The sequence below is a fragment of the Brachycentrus maculatus genome, unplaced genomic scaffold, assembly GCF_059751285.1.
Source record: "Brachycentrus maculatus isolate JH-2025_06_01 unplaced genomic scaffold, ASM5975128v1 h1tg000213l, whole genome shotgun sequence".
Classification (NCBI taxonomy): domain Eukaryota; kingdom Metazoa; phylum Arthropoda; class Insecta; order Trichoptera; family Brachycentridae; genus Brachycentrus; species Brachycentrus maculatus.
Genome location: NW_028280964.1, coordinates 990293 through 1012146, shown reverse-complemented (window position 1 = coordinate 1012146; position 21854 = coordinate 990293). Strand labels below are relative to the sequence as shown.

At 32.9% G+C, this 21854-nt stretch overlaps 2 protein-coding genes across 4 annotated transcripts; both read left to right on the top strand.

The window, feature by feature from the left end:
* Positions 1-2679: 2679 nt before the first annotated feature.
* Positions 2680-13686, top strand: LOC148307024 (beta-hexosaminidase subunit beta-like). Of its 3 annotated transcripts, none has more exons than XM_088264072.1 (10): positions 2680-2810; positions 4861-5058; positions 7551-7770; positions 8927-9057; positions 9889-10097; positions 10423-10535; positions 11095-11302; positions 11799-12015; positions 12163-12359; positions 13323-13686. In XM_088264072.1, exons 2-10 carry the CDS (start codon positions 4864-4866, stop codon positions 13498-13500), a joined length of 1668 nt encoding a protein of 555 aa, XP_088120198.1. In that variant the 5' UTR covers positions 2680-2810; positions 4861-4863; the 3' UTR covers positions 13501-13686. The 3 variants fall into 3 exon arrangements, with proteins under 3 accessions (XP_088120198.1, XP_088120199.1, XP_088120200.1); XM_088264073.1 differs by having other exon boundaries at positions 2703-2832; XM_088264074.1 differs by having other exon boundaries at positions 2707-2810; positions 4845-5058.
* A 738-nt stretch (positions 13687-14424) lies between these two features.
* LOC148307023 (RNA 3'-terminal phosphate cyclase-like) lies at positions 14425-21616 on the top strand. The gene is made up of 9 exons (XM_088264060.1): positions 14425-14621; positions 14841-14958; positions 15921-16047; positions 16636-16741; positions 17575-17796; positions 18509-18633; positions 19670-19817; positions 20343-20453; positions 21432-21616. The coding sequence occupies exons 1-9, from the start codon at positions 14577-14579 to the stop codon at positions 21513-21515; spliced, it is 1086 nt and encodes a 361-aa protein (XP_088120186.1). The 5' UTR covers positions 14425-14576; the 3' UTR covers positions 21516-21616.
* Positions 21617-21854: the final 238 nt, after the last annotated feature.

Below are 21854 nucleotides of genomic sequence, written 5' to 3'. Positions count from 1 at the left end.
GTCCTATGTACTATTGGGTGCTTATAAGGGTTAAAGGAAGAATGAATTATAAACAAAAATGGTGACAACACGCAATGGCAGGACGTTGACAGAAATAGACTGATGTGCGACTAAAAACCGACGATGAACGGATCATCTCAAAATGCATGGCTGAAGGAAACACTATACACAACAGCAAAAGATAGAGGCAAAACGGATCCTCCGCCATATGCATTCATAAAAACATTGCCCTATATATAGGACCAATCAGATCAATTTAAGGATATTTTAAGAATAACTAAACTATTATTTTTTGACGTCTCATCAAAGATGAAGAAGAATATGGAAGTCTGGGCATTTATGGGGCTGACGACCATCATAAGCTGGTTTAAGTGATCATTTTAACATTCATTAATTCTACCCATTATTGACAACCATACTACTCAAATTCTTCGAAGTTCTATATATTTTGAAACATTGTTCTTGAATCACTAAAACTTCACTAGAGACATCTATTGGTGAGATGAAAAGAAGCTATTTATTAAGCAGAAACTCTTTTATTAAAAATAACTCCTATAATTGGATATAATCCAGATTTGTGAACAAGTATTTAGACACACTCAAAATGTTGTAAATAACTAAACTCATTATTATTTTATAGAAATTATTAAATTAGATTTGATCTTTCTTATTACTGGTCACCCTGTTTAATATATTTGTTGATTTTGTACCCAGCATATAATTTCAACTAAAATTTAAATCAAGAGTACAATTATTTTAATTTTATAAATATTTATTCTTTATGTAAACATTCCATGGTACCAATTTTAGAACAAAAATATTTAGTTCATTTTTAACTATTTTTCTCATTTCTTTTTAAGATAAAAAGAACTTTCCGATACGAGGCATAAAACATTTAAAAACTATCCAATATGGAATATAAATTTATCCCAAGTAAAATGTTAATTTTACACATTTGATATATAGCTCACTCCTTTCAAGAAAATCATTAATCAAAAATTGTCAATTTTAGATTGTGTGTGTTTTCAGAATGCCCAGAAAATGTACTATATCCCAGAAAAAGTGGCATATTTTCAACTTAATATTTACCCGCTACAGGGCAGAAAGTGTTGTTTTTGCATTTTGAAGAAAAGGTATTGTTTAATTTTTTTTTTAAATATACAAAATATTTTTCAAATGGAGAAAATACCTTCAGGTTTTACCTAAAAAGATCTGTTGCACAGTAAAAAGTTCAATAAGTGGCTTGATATTTATTTTTAATCCATTTTATTATATTTTTAAACTTTAAAAACGTTCTCCTGAAAAATTAAGTTTTTTGAATTATGACATTCTTGAAAGGAGTGAGCGATATGTCCGCCTCCATGTGTAATAGTTAGTGCATTTGGCTACTATACTGGAGGTCCCGGGTTTGATTCCCAGGGGATGTAATACCTATTTATTTAATAATACCCTAGACTGGAATCTGAAGCGCCAGATTGATCTGGGTTCGGATCTTGCATACAAATAAAGGGTCTCTGCTAAATAAAAGGTTTCTAAATCCAATCATAGATGGCTGTTGTGAACTCAATCACGGAATGTCATGAGATTGATAATATATATATGACTTCCAAAATTTGAGTAGTGTGATTGTCAATCGTGGGTAGAGTGGTGAATTGGTAATGCGTGTGTAAAGTGATCACTTGACCAGCCTATGACAGGTCGCAAGCCTTATAAATACCTAGACCTCCATATTTTTCTTCATCTATGTTGAGATGTCAAAAATGATCATAATATTTGTCTTTCTTTCGATGTGTTAAATTATGAATAAAACAATCGTTATCGTCTTTTCCAATCTCTCTTGTGCCATAAATTGAGTAGTCCACTTGCAAACCACGTTATGTAAAAAAAAAGTTTTTCAGCCAATGGTGGAAATCGCTAGAAGATTAAATCTTCTACCGATTTGAGCTTTCATGATAGAATTTTGAAAGTGAACTGTCGATCGGCATAGCAAGTTTTGCAAGAGTATTGATTTTAATATTCCATTTTATTCCTAACTTAACGAGTTTTGGTAGATTAAATTAATTTTAAATTAAATTATTTTTTTGCCAGATATGGACGTTGTTAATACAGTAAATCCCCTATAATGTTGGGATAGGTACCGCGTTATCAGAGGGAGCTTTATTAGGGGTTAATGTTTTTTTTATAAAAAAAGAGAAATATTTGTGTTTTTATTATTTACACAAATATTTCAATTTTATACTATTTCTGTGAGCCTAAGCGGCTCATTATTAGAAATAGGTATCAAATTGTGGTAAAGTGGGTTCGAACCGAGAAACTCTGACTTAAGAGTCCGCGACACTAACCACGGGACCGCAACCCGATTTTTAAATTGTATTTTTACATTTTAACCAGCAGAAATTACTGAAATGAGTCAGTTTAAAAATTAAAAATACAATTTAAAAACATTAACCCCATATAAAGTTCCCTAAGATAACACGGTACCTATCTCAACGTTGTAGGGGGGTTTACTGTATTTTAAATTTTCATTGGATAAAAACCTTAATTTTTTAACATAACGTGGTTTGCAAGTGGACTACTAAATTATTATATCATCGTAAATTATTTTTATATCCAATGACCCCCCGCCCGTGACTGATTGTTTAATTATAATTTTGATAATGTGATGGCGTTAAAATAAATAGTGTCGGACGGGTGACACTTTCTGTCAGTTGAATTCATTCGGCATTCGGTCGAGTCGCCGCGATACATCCTCAATCTTCGACATCCTCTATCCTCGCGTGTGAAACAGCTACTGTCACACATCTTCGGCGGTTAGTTACTTTAAATTACACGGTAAATTAATTAATTCGCTGTTTTTATTGACAAATCACGTTAAATTCTACGATTAATACTACAATATTCAAATGCAACTGAGCGCATTGCGTACAACGACATTAAAAGTTTATAGCTGCGTTCGTCAAAATTAATAATTTCGAGGGTCAACATAATAGCTAAAAAAATCGTTCGGTTTAAAGTTTTTTTTTTAAATAACACGTGTAAAATTTAAAACGAAATTTTGTCTGTTTTATGTTTGATGACCGTTGTTTCCGAATGAAATAAATACATTTTTTTTGTAAATTCCACTTCTGTAAGACCTTATGTTGTGTTTATATAGCAAGAAATAAAAATAATGTTTTATTACCATGGTGAATGGTTTGTTTTTAAAGTAATTCAGTTTAAAATGTAGGTATTAAATGCAGGTATTCATTTTTTAAAGGTAACAAAACTTTTTAATAATGTGTTTGCATGATTAAAATATCTCCAACATTTTTAGCTGTTTGGTAGAATACATTATTTTCTCAAATACAAATTAATGCACTAAGAAAACAAATTAAAATTAACTGTATTTTATTACATCTTGTTATTACAACAAATTGATAAATTTGTCGCGGAAGTTAGGAGTCACGTTTACAATTTTCAAAATTAGTGCCCCGGAAAAGGCGTTGGTGAAAATAAACGGTACCACACACGTGATGTACATATTTATAAATATAGACAATTTGTATAAAAAGAGCGCTTCACAGTGCATTAAAAGTATTATATTATAATCCTGTACTTTTTGATATTGAACCAATATATGATTAATTATTGTTTAATATTTTGGGTGCCTTAAGTGATAACCGTAAGGAACATTAACACGAGATTTTGATTAATGTATACAAATATATGTTAATTTTGACCCATTCTATATATAATCGATCAAAATACATATCATTCAAATGAAGTGCGAAAGGGACACACGATTGGCGATACATATGTATATTTTTTGCCATATACTAGATAAACTATAGAAATATATTGGTTTTATTTTATTATCAGCCATTTTTTAAAAATTCATGGATATAGAAATGTAAAAATAAAAATAGAAATCATCTAGTTTTCAATAACACTGGTTCAAAATTATGTGTAATTTTCGCGTCGAACTATTAAATGTTGAAAGGAATCCTAAAGCCTCTTGTGCACTACACAAGTCGTAGTCGCTTTTATTTTTCAAAACCGGACTGCCGGACGGTGAAATTCCGTGTAGTGCACAAGCTGCCTAATATAACGGTTCATGTTTATCATAAAACGTTATTTGAATACAAATTAAATGATAATCAATTTATCACCATTTGAAATTCTAAAAAATAAGAGTGGTGCTTTATTTAAACAATTTTAAAAAAAATGTATTCACATTTTTTTTTATGTCGGGAAAAGTACGGATAGTATCGGACAAGTTTTACCGACCCCTAGCTCTTTTTTCTTTGAATCATACGTTCATTATTAAAACAAATTGTTTGTTTATTTTTTCAGTATAATGTTATGAATATTTCGTAGTGTAATTATTTTTTTTTACAAAAAATTGTTCGCATAATATCGGAAAATGAGTGTGACTTTATTCTTTTAACAATTTAAACTAAAATTTATATTACAAAACCACTATTATAGGAAAAAAATGAAAATCTAGGAAAATATTTGCCAGATTTGTCTAGTAAGACGTATTGCAATTATTTTAGTATAAGTCCAAAAAATCATTGTCTCTAAATAGATTCCATAATTGACTTACCATACATCAAACCTTTTTAATCTAACATATAAAAATACAGTATGTATCGATAATTGTTATTAAGTAATACTTTACACGACAAAGCCTATAAAATTAAAATAAATCACCAAAACATACATACGACGCAAAACTCGAAAAAAAATTTTGTTTATTGCATTATTTGAAATTTGTTAAGAAAATCTTTTTAAAACAAAATTGAATTTCACACTGTCACGTCAGTTGAATTATTGCTGTATTATTTTTAATGTTTAATATTAAGTTTTTTTTAATTGTAGATCATGGCGGGAACTTTGAATCCTTCCCTGGTGTGTTTGTCAATTTTCTTATTAGTATTGTGCGGGAAATGTTTTGGGTATATCGAATATCCTGGTCCTCGTTATGTGCCCACCAAGGGAGAAATTTGGCCAAAACCGCAGAAACAGATTTATCACAATGATGTGCTCACATTTTCAATGGAGAATTTCAGAATGGAGGTACGTACCCTATTTGTATATTTATCTTTTTTCTATTGTTTGTGTGTAATAAATAATAATTATTATTATACTCTACTATATTATGTCCGCCTCCGTAGTGTAATGGTCAGCACGCTCGGCTACCGTTCTGGAGGTCCCGGGTTCGATTCCCAAGGGGGTTAAAATAAATATAAGTGATTTTTTCACTGTCATATTAATTCAATATTACCCTGGACTGGTACCTGAAGCGGAGGGCTGATCACCTTTCCTTCATGTCTAAATGATCAAGATAACACTGCGTTTATATGATGCAGTGCCCTATGCACCATTGGGGTGCGGAAAAGGGTTTTATTATTATTGTTTTATATTGAAGATGTCAGTTACTGCAAATGGCGGTTAAAAGAAGGGATTGCCTGACTTTAAAGTAACGCTGAAATCCACCAACAGCTTATGCGACACCGCTCATCATGGCCCTACTTGGGCTTTGACTTTATACGTATTATAACCTATACCTAGCCTATATCTGCTCATTATATTTCAAGTTACTATAATTTCTTGTGGGTAATTCATAAGTGAAAATACTAGGCAAAAACGCTCGCTGGAATCCCAGTTTTTTTCTTTACTAACTTTTTATTTTGTAGCAAAGGGTACAAGATACCAAATCGGTTTTTAACCATTAATGCGATCCAATGTTAACTTCGTATGTTTCCGCGGATCATTCATATTTTTTATTCAAGGTAACGAATGATTACCAACACTCAAAAGTACGAAAGTGTACAAGTATAGTTGTACTATGATCCACTATGGTTGATTTATTAAGTTAAAGAAATACATGATGTGTATATGAGAAAGAAAATATCAAAGAACGGTATAAATGAATCCATATGAAAGTCCGTTGTCCCCAATTAACAGCGTAAATTCGTTTATTATAAATGATTGGATGTCGAGACTGCGGTGCAATGTGTAGGTAATATTTTTAAATCGTATATTTATTGCATTTACTTACACTCGCATACAAAAAATCGTGTCTACTTTAGTTGAAGTTCGATTTTACGTTTAAAATATTTTACGTATTTAGATTAACTGTTTTTTTTTCACTGGTTGAAGTCAAAGATCTCGAAAACACTATTGGATTGCCTAGGATTTTTCACCATTATGACAGTAAATCGAGATATTATTATATACATATTATTATGATGTGATATATTCCAATAGAGGCATACGTGGAAAACTTTTTGGAATATATATTTTTGGATTAACTTGGATTTTCCCGCCCATCCCGGTAATCAAGAACCTACGGAACCTACCGTGAAAAACTTTGAAAATATGTTTAAATATACTGGGATACTATTTTCCCGCTTATACCGGTAAATCGAAAATCTACAGTACCTACTGTAAAACATCTCGATTTTTTTTACAAGCAATTGGGATTTTTCCCGTCCATCCCAGTAAATCAAATATCTTTTAGTATGTATAGGAACTTCGAAGACATGTTTGGATTTACTTGGATTTTCCATGCTTATCCCAATAAATCAAGTACCTCATAGCATTTTTTCAAAAATGGTTTAGTATATCGAGAATCTGCAGTACGTAGGTATACGTGGCATGTGTAGAAATTTCGAAAACATGTTTGGATTGATTGGGATTTTCCCGCCTATCTTGGCAAAGCAAGAATGTATAGTACCAACTGTAGAAAACTTCGAAAATATGTTTGCACTATCCGGAATTTTTCTCTATTTTCCCTCCCATCTCGGAATTAAATTGAGAATGCGAGTGTTTTTTCCTAGAAATTAAATTAAATTACAGTAACTTCAAACATAAAGTGTAAATCCACTCACGAGTAGGCATAGGCTATAAAACTTAAAAAGTTGAAGCCTGAGTAGGGTCATGATAAGTGGTGTTGCATAAGCCGTAGCAGATTTCAGAGTCACTTGGACGTTAGGTATTTTAAAAAAAATTGAGAATATACATTAGGTACCTACTCCCAAGTATGAATGATTTTGAAAAAAAATGAATGATTTTGAAAAAAAATTGTTTATGCTCTCCAAATTTGTTTATGGTCTTTCACTGCTGTTCCTATTGGCTAATAGCATTTTCTGCAAGTTCTCTGTAATTTGAAAAGTTTTAAATAGAAGAACTATTATATTCCCTTATTATCGCGAGTGTTTTTGCCTAGAATTTTCACTCATGAATTACATGAAATTATAGTAACTTTAAACATAAAGAGTAAATCCACTCACGAGTACGCATGGGCTATGAAACTAAAAAAGTTGAACCCTGAGTAGGGTCATGATAAGCGGCGTTGCATAAGCCGTAGCTAGATTTCAGAGTCACTTGGACGTTAGGTAATTAAAAAAAAATAATCCCCTATTTTTATTAAATTATGCATGAATATGAAGACACGATTCAGAATTGGTCCCTTTATTTGCTTGTATTATATGAGGTATTGTGTTCTTTCTAGTGGAAATTTACTTTTTAATAATTGTGTCTTAATTAAAATGTTTTTTTCCCAGACCGTTGGACCATACACATGCCCAATGCTAAATGTGGCTATCATCCGTTACTACGAGCTGATAGTGACTCAGTGGCCAGAGCTCAAAAAGGCGCGCCGCCCGATGTGGTTACGGCGGGGACGTGGCAGGGGGCGGGGTACCAGAGGACCCCTCACCAACCTCTACGTTAACCTCACAGAACCCTGCCAGCAATGGCCCTCTTTGGACATGAAGGAAGACTGTGAGTATAGGAAATGTGGGGCAAAAGTTTAAAATAAAATAAAAAGTGACCACTCTCAGGAGATACAAGACAGGAAAAAAATGTGGAGACACTCCTTTTTCAAAATGCGACACCTCCTTAGCAATAGAAACTTCAAACTCAATCTTTCCACGCTAATTCTACGATGCAGCATTTTTCTTTTCTTCTGCGTTATTACCATACATGGTCGTGGTGTGATATTTACATGTCAGTCTCTTGCTTTCCCATGTTTGGTCGCTGTGGTGTCTGATATGGTCACAAAGCACATTTTACGGCGTTTTGTGACCATATCACCCGCCAGAAACTTTGTTTGATTAATATGGTATATGGGAGTGAAACATGGAATTAGTAAAAGATAGATGATAGTAGTGTAAAGGAACTAACTGAGAAATTAAAGAAATTAAGAAAACTAAGATTTTTTCTTTGAGGTGGTTTTGACATATGGAGCGTGTGGATGATATGAACTTGAATAAGATAATACATATCGCTCACTCCTTTCAACAACGTCTTAAATAAAAAAACTTGATTTTTCAGATCGTTTTTAAAGTTTAAAAATATAATAATATGTTTTATAAATAAATATCAAGCCACTTATTGAACTTTTTACTTTGCAACAGATATTTTTAGGTAAAACCTGAGAATGTTTTTTCTCCATTTCAAAAATATTTAGTTTATTTAAAAAAAAATTAAACATTACCTTTTCTTCAAAATGCAAAAACAAAACTTTCTACCCTGTAGCGGGTAAATATTAAGTTAAAAATATGCCGCTTTTGCTGGGATATAGTACATTTTCTAGCCATTCCGAAAACATAACTGAAAATTGACGATTTTTGATATATGATTTTATTGAAAGGAGTAAGCGATATGGCAAATGTAGATGGGTGAATGGGACAATGACAACCAGGAAAGACTTCTGAAATCTGGGTTTGTTCACAATCTATATGAACGGGAGGGTATGTACGACTAAAGGTATGGATGTAGAGGAAGCTAGAAGTATTTGTCAGAAACAGACAAGTGTGGCCTCTAAAATATTATTATTTTCACATGTGCAACAGGTTTAAATGTTGGGCAGAAAAATTTCTGAATGTTGAGATTAGTTTGCTGCATCTCTTATCTTATTGTCCCGTTTTGTCAACAGATGTATTAGAAGTCGGGTCACCATCTGTTCCAGAAGGAACTGGTCACCTAGTGAGTGGCTCTTTGTGGGGTATCCTCCGTGGTTTGGAATCATTCTCTCAGATGCTTTACAAAAATAACTTCAACGACGCCGTAAGTTCCCCCATTCTACCTACTGTTGTAATCATTTAAAACATTATACATACATTATACATTATGCAGTATTATATTACATAACCATTCATATTTTGTTGCTGTTGAGTCTTTTACAAAATAAATATAAATCACAAAAAGCAGCAAAAAATGATCGGTCTCTGTTGATAAAAATAAATTGAAGGTGAATAATTTTGGTAAAATAGATATTTTAGTAATTTTAGGATACTTAAATATGAGCGCTTAAAAATATAACTTTTTTTTACCATATAAAAAATAAGTAATTAAATAACATATATTTATTATATATAAAATGTTTGGGAATACTCCATTAACATGAAAACTTAAATTGAAATAGTGTGAGTGATATGTATAAAATACATATTCTATCAATTCTAGATGTAAGACCTTTGTTGATCCCAACAAGAAGTTCACAAGTACATATGTACCGATACATATTGATAGAATGCTTATGTAATGCATATCACTCACACTAATATCTATCTGTATTCATGTCAGGCGCTGTGGCGTAGTTGGATAGACGCTGAACTGTGAAACTGGCGTTGCGGGTTCAATTCCCACCAAGTGCAAAATAAATTCAAGAAAGATTTTCGTCTCATCTTGAATCATTCTCATCTTCTCATCTTGAAAATTTTTCAATACTGAGTATTTGTTATATATTTTTCACATTTACCTTCCCTATCCTTACTATCCTACCTGCAGACAAGCCTGTAATAGAGGCTTTGTAGACCTCTAATAGAAGTCTGAAATTACTAAACTACGATATTTCTCTTTGCATTTCTTCATGTGACCTTGGCCATTTGATTTCAGGACTTGAGGGTAAATAGTACTTCGATTGAGGACTTCCCGCGCTTCCCCCACCGTGGACTGTTATTAGACACCAGTCGCCATTACATTTCTATGAAAGTGATTCGAGCAATGCTGGATGGCATGGTATATAATAAGCTCAACGTGTTCCATTGGCACATTGTGGATGATCACAGCTTTCCATATGAAAGTAAAGTTTTCCCAACTCTAAGGTAATTTTGAAATTTCTGACTGAAAGATATACTTGAGGTCACTAAGAAATGCATACTTGAGGATAGAGGAACGGTTTGTAGGAAAAAGGGGATATCTAAAATAGTTAGGGGACTCAAAGTTGCATACCCTTACCTGTACAAGATCGTGAATTTGGACACAGTAATGCGTACCCTTGAGGAAGGATACATATAAATTAATATTATTATTTATTTAGTTTTTCTCCACTATTTTGACATTCTTCCCCCTTTAAATCCCCCCTCTTGACCATCCTATGACAAACCATTATAACCAATATTATTAAATATAGATTTTTTTCTTTTTTAGTCAAAAAGGAGCTTACCATCCCAGACTTGTATACACTCCTGAGAACGTTGCCGAGATAGTGGAATATGCTAGAGTAAGGGGAATACGAGTAATGCCCGAATATGATACTCCTGGTAATAATCATAACAAGCTCCTTCTCTCTTCCTCTCTTTTGTGCATCTCATATTGCTACCTAAAAAATTAATGTATTTTTGGGGAAAAGCTGTGTTGCTTCCGAACCGGGTGACATTATGATCAAGTTATAATATGTTGTAGTGATTTTTGAGTTATAAAATGGAAAATCACAATCAGCGCTTCAAATATTTATTATGTCATAATAGAATTTGAGGAACAAATTCACAGAATTTGAACATTTTAATCAGCCTATGTCAAAATTTCATGGATTTTACATGGTGAAATTATTACTTAATCTCTTTTCGCAGAATACTTACAATAACATTGAAAATGATGAAATTGAAATATATATCTCAAATATCGTGATAACTGCGTTAGCTTCTTACACCCTCTCATATAACATTTCCGGTCGCATTAGCGGCTGATATGGTCGCAGAGGAATGTGCTTTGTGACCATATCAGATGCTACCATGACCAAAAGTATTATATGGGCCTATTCCACCAATTATTTTGTGTTAAACCAAATTAAAGGTGTTCCAATAATTGGTAATTCCTCAGGACACACCAGATCTTGGGGTGAAGCTTTCCCAGAAATTCTAACTCCTTGTTATGGAAGTAATGGACAACCTAATGGAGATCTGGGGCCGATCAACCCAGCAGCGCCTTCTGTCTACAGTTTTATAGAAACCCTCTTCACGGAAGTGACTGAAGTGTTCCCTGATAGATTCATTCATCTCGGAGGTGACGAGGTCGGCTTCGAATGTTGGTAAGTAATGGAAATTTAAAAGATATATTAGATGTCACAATAAAGACAATCATCTTTTTATTTGAAGGGAATATGGAAGTCTGGGCTTACAAACTGGCACTGGCTGGCTTAAGTGAACAATCTACACACTGTGTAATGTTCACCATTCTGCCCACTACTGAACATTTATAATACCACAATTCTCAGAATTTGTATATACTGTATATAAATATAGACCTCAACAACCGCATTCATATCTCAGTTGCAATTTACTGCCATCTATTGAGAGCTTTGTAAAGTAAATAGCTTTCCTCTTCCGACCATAGGTGAAACATCGTTCAAATTTATTTTCATGTATTAAGAGACCACCGAAATACTATTTCAAAAAAGGTTTAGTCCTATAAAGATTATTGGTGCCTTCTTCCTATTTCAATTAATCCGTAGTATCCACATTGAATATAAAATATGTATACTTACGTTTTTGTTTTCTTTCTTGACCACTTTTTTGTATTTTTAGGGAGAGCAATCCCCAAATAAAAGAATACATGACCGACAACAATATAGCCACATTCGCAGGACTAGAAGAAGTATATATCCAGAAGATAGTGGATATTGCCGACAAACTGCAGGCCCAGTCTGTCGTGTGGCAAGAAGTGTACCTGAACGGAGTGCGACTCCCCAATGGCACAGTTGTACATGTGTGGACTGGAAACCAAAGAGAGTTGCTACAGAATGTAAGTTACCTCTTTTTGTAATAGTAATGTCCCCATGTAACACTATGGTAACGATGGCTTTATCTTCCGGTCATTTATCATCGAACCTATTTTCATTTGTTTATAGTAAAGCGCTTACATTTTTCATAAGCAATGAATTGTTTGTAGATTACGGCTGCTGGTTATCCTTCCCTGCTTAGCACTTGCTGGTACCTCGACCATTTGGCCAATGGAGGAGATTGGGAGAAGTTCTACAACTGCGACCCTCGGGACTTCATCGGTACAGAGGCCCAGAAGAACCTGGTACTTGGAGGAGAAGCGTGTATGTGGTCAGAAGTAGTGGATGACAATAACGTATTATCAAGGTAAAAAAAGTCATTTCTGCTTGCAATAGTTAGTTTATCACCAAGAAAGTCATTACACCTTTGAGGAGTTTCTTATAAACTTGAAAGTTGAAATTTAAATTTAGTTTTTCAGAGTCTCTATACAAATGGTAATGAACTCATTTAACGAAGTCTAAAATTAGTTTTGGTGATGAGATAGTTTTGCAAAAAACTTAAATGAGTGACTGCTTCTGAATTGTTAGTCACCTGATGAAAATTATTACATTATTCCTTATTGACTACTTACTCAATGTTCCAAAAGGCTTTTTGTCAGTAAACATCACTCGGGATGAATTTCGGATTTAACATACCCTACATATATTTGTTTATTTTTATTCAAAATATGTTTTCTTTTTAAACGTCATCATCCTTTACGATCAAACAACATCCAAAAACGTAATTTGTTGGCATCATATCGCATTATCGGATAAACGCAGTGTCAACTTGATCACTAAGTATTTGAGATCAGTTCTCTGATCCAGATTCTTGAATATAGGAGTGGAATCTATTTGATGGGATACAGATGACGTAAATGAAGGACATCACTCCTATATGGGAAGGGAAATGAAATGTAAATTGGTAGAATAGCAGTAATAACAGTAATAGTGTAATAGTGTAATAGCATACTCGTACTAGCTTGTGTAACTTAGACACTGCTAATATGTACGAGTCCCTCGAGAAATGACATTAACATCAGTTCAAAATATATTTTATTCTTAACCTAACCTAACCCTAACCTTCTAACCAGTAATAATAATAATAATAATAATATTTTTGCCTAATTTATATAGTACAGATTAAAAGCTACACCAATTCCATTTCAACGTTCTTGGTGGGATTCCAAATATAGAAAATTTTATCATTCATATCTGCTATCTTCCTTTGCAGATATTTTTTTACAAGACATTTACCTTAATAATCATTTTCCATTAATGATTTTTCCAGAATATTCCCCAGAGTAAGTGCTACCGCTGAGAAGCTGTGGTCTGCAGAGACTGTCACCAATGTTAGTGAAGCCAAGCACAGAATAGAAGAGCACACGTGTCGTATGATAGCCAGAAACATTCCCGCACAGCCACCGAGTGCTCCGGGATTCTGCCTCGCTCTGCATAATATCAATTAATATTTTATTACAAAATGCATAGTAAATAGTCTTATCAATACCCCATTTACATTTTGTTACTGTTCAATACTTACACTAAGAAAATAACTGCTTTCTCAGATATTTACCTACTTCATATTTTTGTACCATAGAATAGTATTTTTGTTTTAAGTTATAACACTAATAAAAAAATGCATAGGTAATTTATTTATGTCTTTTCATTTTATGTTAAGGTTTTGTATATTAAAGACAGTAAATGCGTTTCTGATCGCTAGTCCAAATCAAATTGTTGGCATTTTTCTATTTTTTTTTTCTTCTTCTAACCCTTATCCGCACCCAATGGTGCATATGGTACTGCATCGTATAGAAACAGTGTTATCTTGATTGTTAAACACACGAAGGAAAGGGGATCAGCCTTCCGCTTCAGGTACTAGTCCAGGGTCATATTAAATAAATATTTGACTGAAAAATCTCTATTAATATTATCTCTATTGAAATCTCTATTAATATTCTAAAATATTTATTTTGACCCTCTTGGGAATCGAACCCGGGTTCTCCAGCATGATAGCATAGTGCACTCACCATTACACCACGGAGGTGGACATATATTAATATTTTTCTATCATTTTTTGTCTTCCCAATTTTTAGAATGGGACCCAAGGGATAAGATTTTTCCAATGATCCAAGAAATTTTATTTTTCCGACGATCCTGTAAATTGAAAATACAGCCTCTTCAGCCCTGCTGACTTAACCAAGAAACTACATAAGAAAGATTCATGGAGATAGGCGACTTTTTTATAAGTTTTCGTCGACACATACAATATTTTCGTGAAAAAAATTTATCCGCATTCATCCTGGGAAGGCGTAATTTCTACTCTAATTGACTGATTTTCACTCCTAGCAACACTAAACCCGAAGTTGGAAGCATAACAAAGTAGCATCTATGGCTTTAAAAAAAGGGTTACTAAATGTCAAATGCTGAAATCTTCAGATGTGGCAAATTGAACGGTATTGTGCCGATATTTTAATTGTGTACAACCTTTGTTTATAATAAGTATATTTATTAAATTCATAAATATTTTTATTATTCAATCACAATGTCTGAAAGACTGGTCGAAATTGACGGCGGCGTTCTTGAAGGGGTAAGAATTTTATAACCTAGCTAATATTGTTATAGCCGGTTTATTTGAATATTATTCTAGCTTGATATTACGAGTTTTTAAGTTTTGGGAGTATGAATAAATAAGTATATCTATCTATTTATATAAAATACGTCAATATTTGTCACATGGACTTCAATTAATTTTTACGACAAACAGTGTAAATTTAATCAGTAACATATGTTTTTAAATTTATTGTAGGGAGGACAGATTGTTCGAATGTCTATCGCATTGAGCGCTCTTTGTAAGATTGGAATTAAAATATTAAACATCAGAGCTTCTCGAGTAAAACCAGGATTAGGAGCTCAACATCTCAAAGGTTTGCTTACGATGTTACTGCACATCAACATTTTATATTAATGATTATATCACATTAAAACCAGCAGGCGCAGTAGTGGGATTCAGCCAGTTCGCTAGAACCGCTAGAACCCTTTGTTGTCACACAATTATTCCGATTGAGATCATGCATCGGAGCATTCTCAGTCGTTATGCGAGTGTTCTATTTATGTGCAGAATAAAAAAACAAATAAATGTAAAAAAATAATAATAAAGGGAAGGGGGGTAGGAGTAGTACCTAAATCTGTTGAAAATTTTCAATCCCATCACTGAGCAGGGGGCTCGGAGGGGTTCGCACGAGCCCCTTGTTAAATTTGACTTGGCCCGGCAAGCCCCTTGTTAAATTAAAAGAAATCAATATTCTCTGATTAAATCAGTATATAAATGCAATTTCACTAGTTGGTTTAAATGTATTATGAAACATAAAACTTTGTTGCCTTTTGAAATTTCTCGAGAAATATATATTTATTAGCGATGCACAATAAAAGAGACCTATCCATTTTTTTCTATATAGTGGAGTGTTTTTGCCTAGAATTTTCACTCATGAATTACATGAAACTATAACTTTAAACATAAAGAGTAAATCCAATCACGAGTAGGCATAGGCTATGAAACTTAAAAAGTTGAAGCCTGAGTAGGGTCATGATAAGCGGTGTTGCATAAGCCGTAGCTAGATTTCAGAGTCACTTGGACGTTAGTAAATTTTTTTTTTAAATTGTCTATATAGTGTAACAATTGCCTGCAATTGCCTAAGAATGCTTGATAAAGCCAATGTTTGATAATACACTATATAAATTTCATCTATACGGATTTTTTCCATTATGCGTACTTTTGATTTTTAGTTTTCAAGGATTTTACCCAATGCAATACAAACTCCTTGCACGAGTCTGGGAACTGGTAACTTTATTTTATCAAACTAAATATTTATTTGAATACACATTTCAGGTATTGAATTGGTTAGAGATATGTGCCAGGCTCGCGTCCGAGGAGCTCATATTGGCTCCACAGAAATTGAATTTATACCTAATAAAATCAAAGGCGGGGAATATGTGGCCCCTATAGCCACCGCAGGGTAAATATTTCATTTGTTTATTTAAAAATATCAAATTGACAGTAATATTTTCACTTATATACAATATTTCCACGGTCTTATTAACCCTTATAGTGCTGAGCTTATTTTCACATATTTTGCATAAATTGCTAATTGCTTTTCATCATCACTACTTGACGAATTTGACATTTTGTAGGTAGAAATAAAAAAACTTTTACTTAAAAAAAAATATCAATGTTAAATTAACAGAAAAATAATTTTAAATGATTATTTATAAATGTTATTAACTTGCTAAAAACATTATACATGCGCGCGCTAAGATACGTCCGTACAGGTCAATACCTAAATCAAACTGCGCAATAGTCGGTATTCTGACGCTCTGCACTTTATACGCAATAATAGAGTCAATCTATTGACGGTTAGCACTCTAAGGGTTAGTTACTAATTGTAAGTTTTTTTTATTATTTCTGTTTATGAAAACTGCATAAATTATTCATTGTATGGTGTCAAAACATAACCTTTTTTTAAATTTTACTTCGCTAAAATTATGCATTATTTCTCAGAAAAACAATTCAATGAAATTAAATTAATGATTTTTAAATTCCTCAGGTCTATAAGTCTTCTAATGCAAGTGGGAATACCTTGCGCCCTCTTTGCAGACCGGGATGTCACTCTGCAGCTCAAAGGAGGGACTAATACCGATATGGCTCCACAAGTATAAACATTGTAATGCATATCGGTCAATCCTTTCAAGAACGTCTTAAATAAAAAATCGTCAATTTTCAGTCGTGCATGTTTTCGGAATGCCCAGAAAATGTACTATATCCCAGCAGAGGCGTATTTTTAACTTAATATTTACCTGCTATAGGGCAGAAAATGTTGTTTTCGCATTTTGAAGAAAAGGTATTGTTTAATTATTTTTTTTAAATATACTAAATATTTTTCAAATGGAGAAAAAACCTTCAGGTTTTACCTAAAAAGATCTGTTGCACGGTAAAAAGTTCAATAAGTGGCTTGATATTTATTTTTAATACATTGTGTTATATTTTTAAACTTTAAAAACGTTCTCCTGAAAAATCAAGGTTTTTGATTTATGACGTTCTTGAAAGGAGTGAGCGATTTGTATTGTCATTTGAAGTCCAACCCAAATTCTGGTCTCACCTGAGGAATGGCAATAATTACATGCAGGTTTTTCTTCCACACCCGCATCTTACCAAATATTCTCAATGGCCCTTTCCAATTGCGTTTCTCCACGGTATGGACACATTAAAATGACACAAATAATGCTTTAACTATGTAAAAATAACTTATATAAAGATAAGTCATGTTTATTTTCTTTTTGGTACATTTAATTTCATGGCAATACTGATGGACAACCGGTTTCAAACTTGTTATAAATCAAAGCTAAAAAATTAAGGGTAAAAGTTGTATTCACTATGTAGTTAACGCGTTGTCTTTTTCCTGTGATTCCAGCATAGGTATATTTATCAAACATTTTTAATAATGTAAAATCTATCAATAATTCTACTTTTTTCTGTCCATTTGCAGGTAGACTACACGACAGAAATCTTCCGTCCCAACCTAGAAAAGTTTGGCGGAGCTACATTTGATTTTGACTTACACAAACGGGGATATTTTCCTAAAGGAGGAGGTCACGTTACAGTCACCATTTCCCCAGTGAGATCCCTATCTCCGGTCATTTTGGTGGATCCTGGAAAACCAGAGAATGTCACGGGGTTTAGCTTCGTCGCTGGAGTTTTACCTTTAAGGGTATTTTGTTTATATCATATATTGTGAACATACTGTTTGAGTGACCGAGTCAACTTTGATATAAGCTCATTTAAATGGTTGAATATATTGCAAGTTTTGTGAATTCGTTTCTCAAATTCTACTTTAATATTGCCCTAATATTTCCATTTAAGGTTTAAAACTTTTCTCTGAACCTAAAAACCTCGATTAAGAAATAACAAAGTATTAATTCATGCAAGTTTAGATATATGTACCAGTTTATTTTCGGCAGTGCATAATTTTCTTACACAAAAACTGGATTTTTAACCTTCAAGCGAAATTTTTGGCAGATGTTTTGTGTCGGGTTGTGGTCCCGTGGTTAGTGTCGTGGACTCTCGAGTCAGAGTTTCTGGGTTCTAACCCACTCTACTACAATTCAATACCTATTTTTAATAATGAGCCGCTTAGGCTCACAGAAACACATAGTATGAAATTAAGGTATTTTTGTAAATAATAAAAAACACAAATATTTCTTTTTTTTAAATTAAATTATTTCAACTCTTCACAGAAAACTAAACCAGCTAGTCACAGATCATAAGCCCTATGAATTCCGACTTACTTATTCCCTTCTTCTTCTTCATCTTTATCAAAAAAAAATCTTCATCTTATATTGCAATATCTGCCAGTCAAGTCTTATTTTATTAATCAAAGTCAAGTCTGCAAGTCTTATTTTATTAATCAAAATTAATTTCAGATGGCCAATGAAATGGGTGATGCCGCTAGAGACAGACTTAATTCTGACCTCGGAATAACCCGCCCAAAGATAGAGTGCTATAAAGAGTCTCAAGAAATGGCCACAGATAACGCCAGCGGTATAATGTTAGTAACCATCATTGGCTGCATATTAAACGTTGACTATTTATTTATTTTTAATCATAGACATAATTAATTACAATAATGTGCCCTCACTGAGTTTTCTAATTCCGGGGGCACATTTTACAATACTTATTTATAAAACTATTTAAAAGAAAATTGTTTATGACTTTCAATCAAATAAGATATGGCATATTTCCTTCTATATTTTGTACAAAAATGAGACATACTTGTCCTAAGACAATCACTACAACAGCATGCAAATAATACTACACGTCACCACCATAGCACTATTCACACCCTTACAGTTGTAACATTTTGTGTAGTTACACAAAATGTTTATCACATGCGATTTTGACTGACCCGAAAAGCAACATGCACTAGGGGTTGCAGAACAAGCATGCATTAAGAGCCGAGGTCTGACATGCACTAGGGATGTTGGTCAAAATACATCGGGTTTATATACTCGTAGGTTGAAAGGAGTGGGCGGGGTTTCAATTGGATATTGACGAATCTTGCTTAATCGATGTTGAATCAGATAATGGACTATAAAGAATAATTATTTGGTGATTAATAAAAGAATATTTTTTTTAAGTGGCTTCCGAATATAAAAAATCTCCATGTTATTAAGTTTTAGCCCTTTATTATTTGTATTTAATATTTTGACTCCCAAGTACTCCCATTACATATTTACAGCATGTACTTATTTTTTTATTAATTGATTCGGCAGTCACTTTGTGGTAAAATCTATCCATTTTTAATTAATGTATTACTTAGTAAATACCACTCTTTCTTAAAATCTACCGTGACACGTGTTTCGATGCATTCCGCATCATTTTCAAACAACGTATGCACAGAACACAGAATGCATCGAAACATGTGTCACAGTAGATTTGAAGAAAAGGTAGTATTTACTAAGTAATACATTAATTAAAAATGTACTTATTTTATATAAAAAAATAAATAAAAAGGTACACCATGCACCTGTGGGTAATTTGTCTGTCACACAAATACTTCACAATTGTTTTGCTTCTCGTTCCAGTCTAATATGGGAGACTACGAGTGGTTGCATAATTGGTGGAGTGGGACTCGGTAACAAGCGTACTCCTCATTCAGCAGTCAGTAGAGTGGCCGTGCAGCAGATTGCAGACACTGTACATGCCGGGGCATGCGTGGACTCTTACTGTCAGGTGATTTTTCCTCTTATTCAAGTCTCCCTTCAAACGATTACCTCTTCCATCCACTAAGGCATTAAAGACTTTGTTTGCATTGGTGTTTTTAGCGATGTCACAAGATGAATGATATTTTGATAGTCCTAAGAAGGAACTTTTCATTATGTGTGAATAATTACATAAGAAACCTTGAATTATGAATTGGTTTAGTAGCCCTAAAAAGGTCTTTAATAATATAATACTGCCTCCGTGGTGAATTACACCATTAGGTTAGCGTGTTTAGCTACTGTGCTGAAAGTCCTGGGTACAATTCCGGGGGGGGGGATAAATAAATATTAGTGATTTTTTTATTTAATATTACCCTGCACTGGTCCCTGAAGCGCAGGAGTGATCACCTTACCTTCATATAAGTAATAATCAAGATAACACTGTGTCAATATGATGCAGTGCCCTATGCACCATTGGGTGTGGATAAGGGTTAGGAAGATGATGAGATTATATAATGGTATATCAATATTTATGTAAATGTCTCAATTTGTGTAGGATCAACTGATTATATTTATGGCTTTGGCGGATGGCAAATCAAAAGTAAGAGTGGGAGAAGTCACTTTGCATACAAAGACTGCCATTTACGTTGCTGAGAAACTGACTAAGGTTAGTACACATGTATATTATTCATTACATACCATTGCCCATATAGCAAGGATGTGTGACTCATTTTCAACCTTTTTTAATTAATATTTTACTTAGTAAATACCACTATTTCTTAAAATCTACTGTGACACGTGTTTCGATGCATTCTGCATCATTTTCAAACACCGTATGTGAAGCTAATTCTAAATTTTAGAGTTGGGTCCTAGGGACGTTGAAGGTTGAAGAGGGGGTAGTAATAATCAATACGAAAAGCCATAAACTGCAACATTTTGAAACAATAAAAATTCATAAAAATATAAATAACAATAAACCCATAATTAACAATATGACAATGACTAAAGCCTCCCCCCTTTTGTCTATGTTCCCTCTGATAAGAAATAAAAATAAAAAAAAACAAAAAAATAAGTAAATAAAAATAAGAAACAGCTACCACCCCCTCTTCAACCTTCAACATCCCGAGGACCCAACTCTAAAATTTAGAATTAGCTTCACATAGGGTGTTTGAAAATGATGTGGAATGCATCGAAACACGTGTCACAGTAGATTTTAAGAAATAGTCGTATTTACTAAATAAAACATTAATTAAAAATGGATAGATTTTACCACAAAGTGACTGCCGAATCAATTAATGAAATCATTTTCAACCTCTCCACTTTCTGCCATCGCTTGTATCGTAGACATATTTTTTAAAACACAATATTCATTTGCAACTAATGCCATCTAGAAAGCTGGAACTTTACTAATATCATAAATGGATTTGTTGGCATTAAACAATTGTACCCCATAATTTAATTATATAACATTTTTAAATTTTGATTAAACTTTACCATTTTATTATTGTTCTTTTATTAAACATGTATGTTGAAATAATCTTATAAAGTCTTTTCTGTGTATTGCAGCTCTGTGATATGGCTCCATAAAGAGAAATAATTTGTACTACTACATATGGAATTAATTCTGTTTTCTTTTTGTTTTCAGGCAAAATTCACAATTTCTAAAGATGGTAACTCTAACATTATTGCATGTGAAGGAATCAGTCTTGTCAATGAATATCTTAGATAAAAGTTAAGAATTTACAACTTAATCCAGTTCCAGTATTTCAAATCTGTCGCACTACGACATAGTAAATAAAATTAAAAAACAAATAAACCAAAGTAATAAACTACTAATTTTTCATTTATTGACTTGGCGTTTAATTTGTAGAACTCCATTTTAATTTATGTATTAATTTTAAATCAAACACAGATTTTTTGAGTCTACTAAGTTGTATTTTATTAACAAAAAACACATAAAAAATTATATTTTGACAATTGTTTCGCCTTGTTAGGGCATTATCAAACGAATGTGAAGATCAAATGGACTACGGTCCTTATGTAATAATAATAAATTATTGCTGCACGT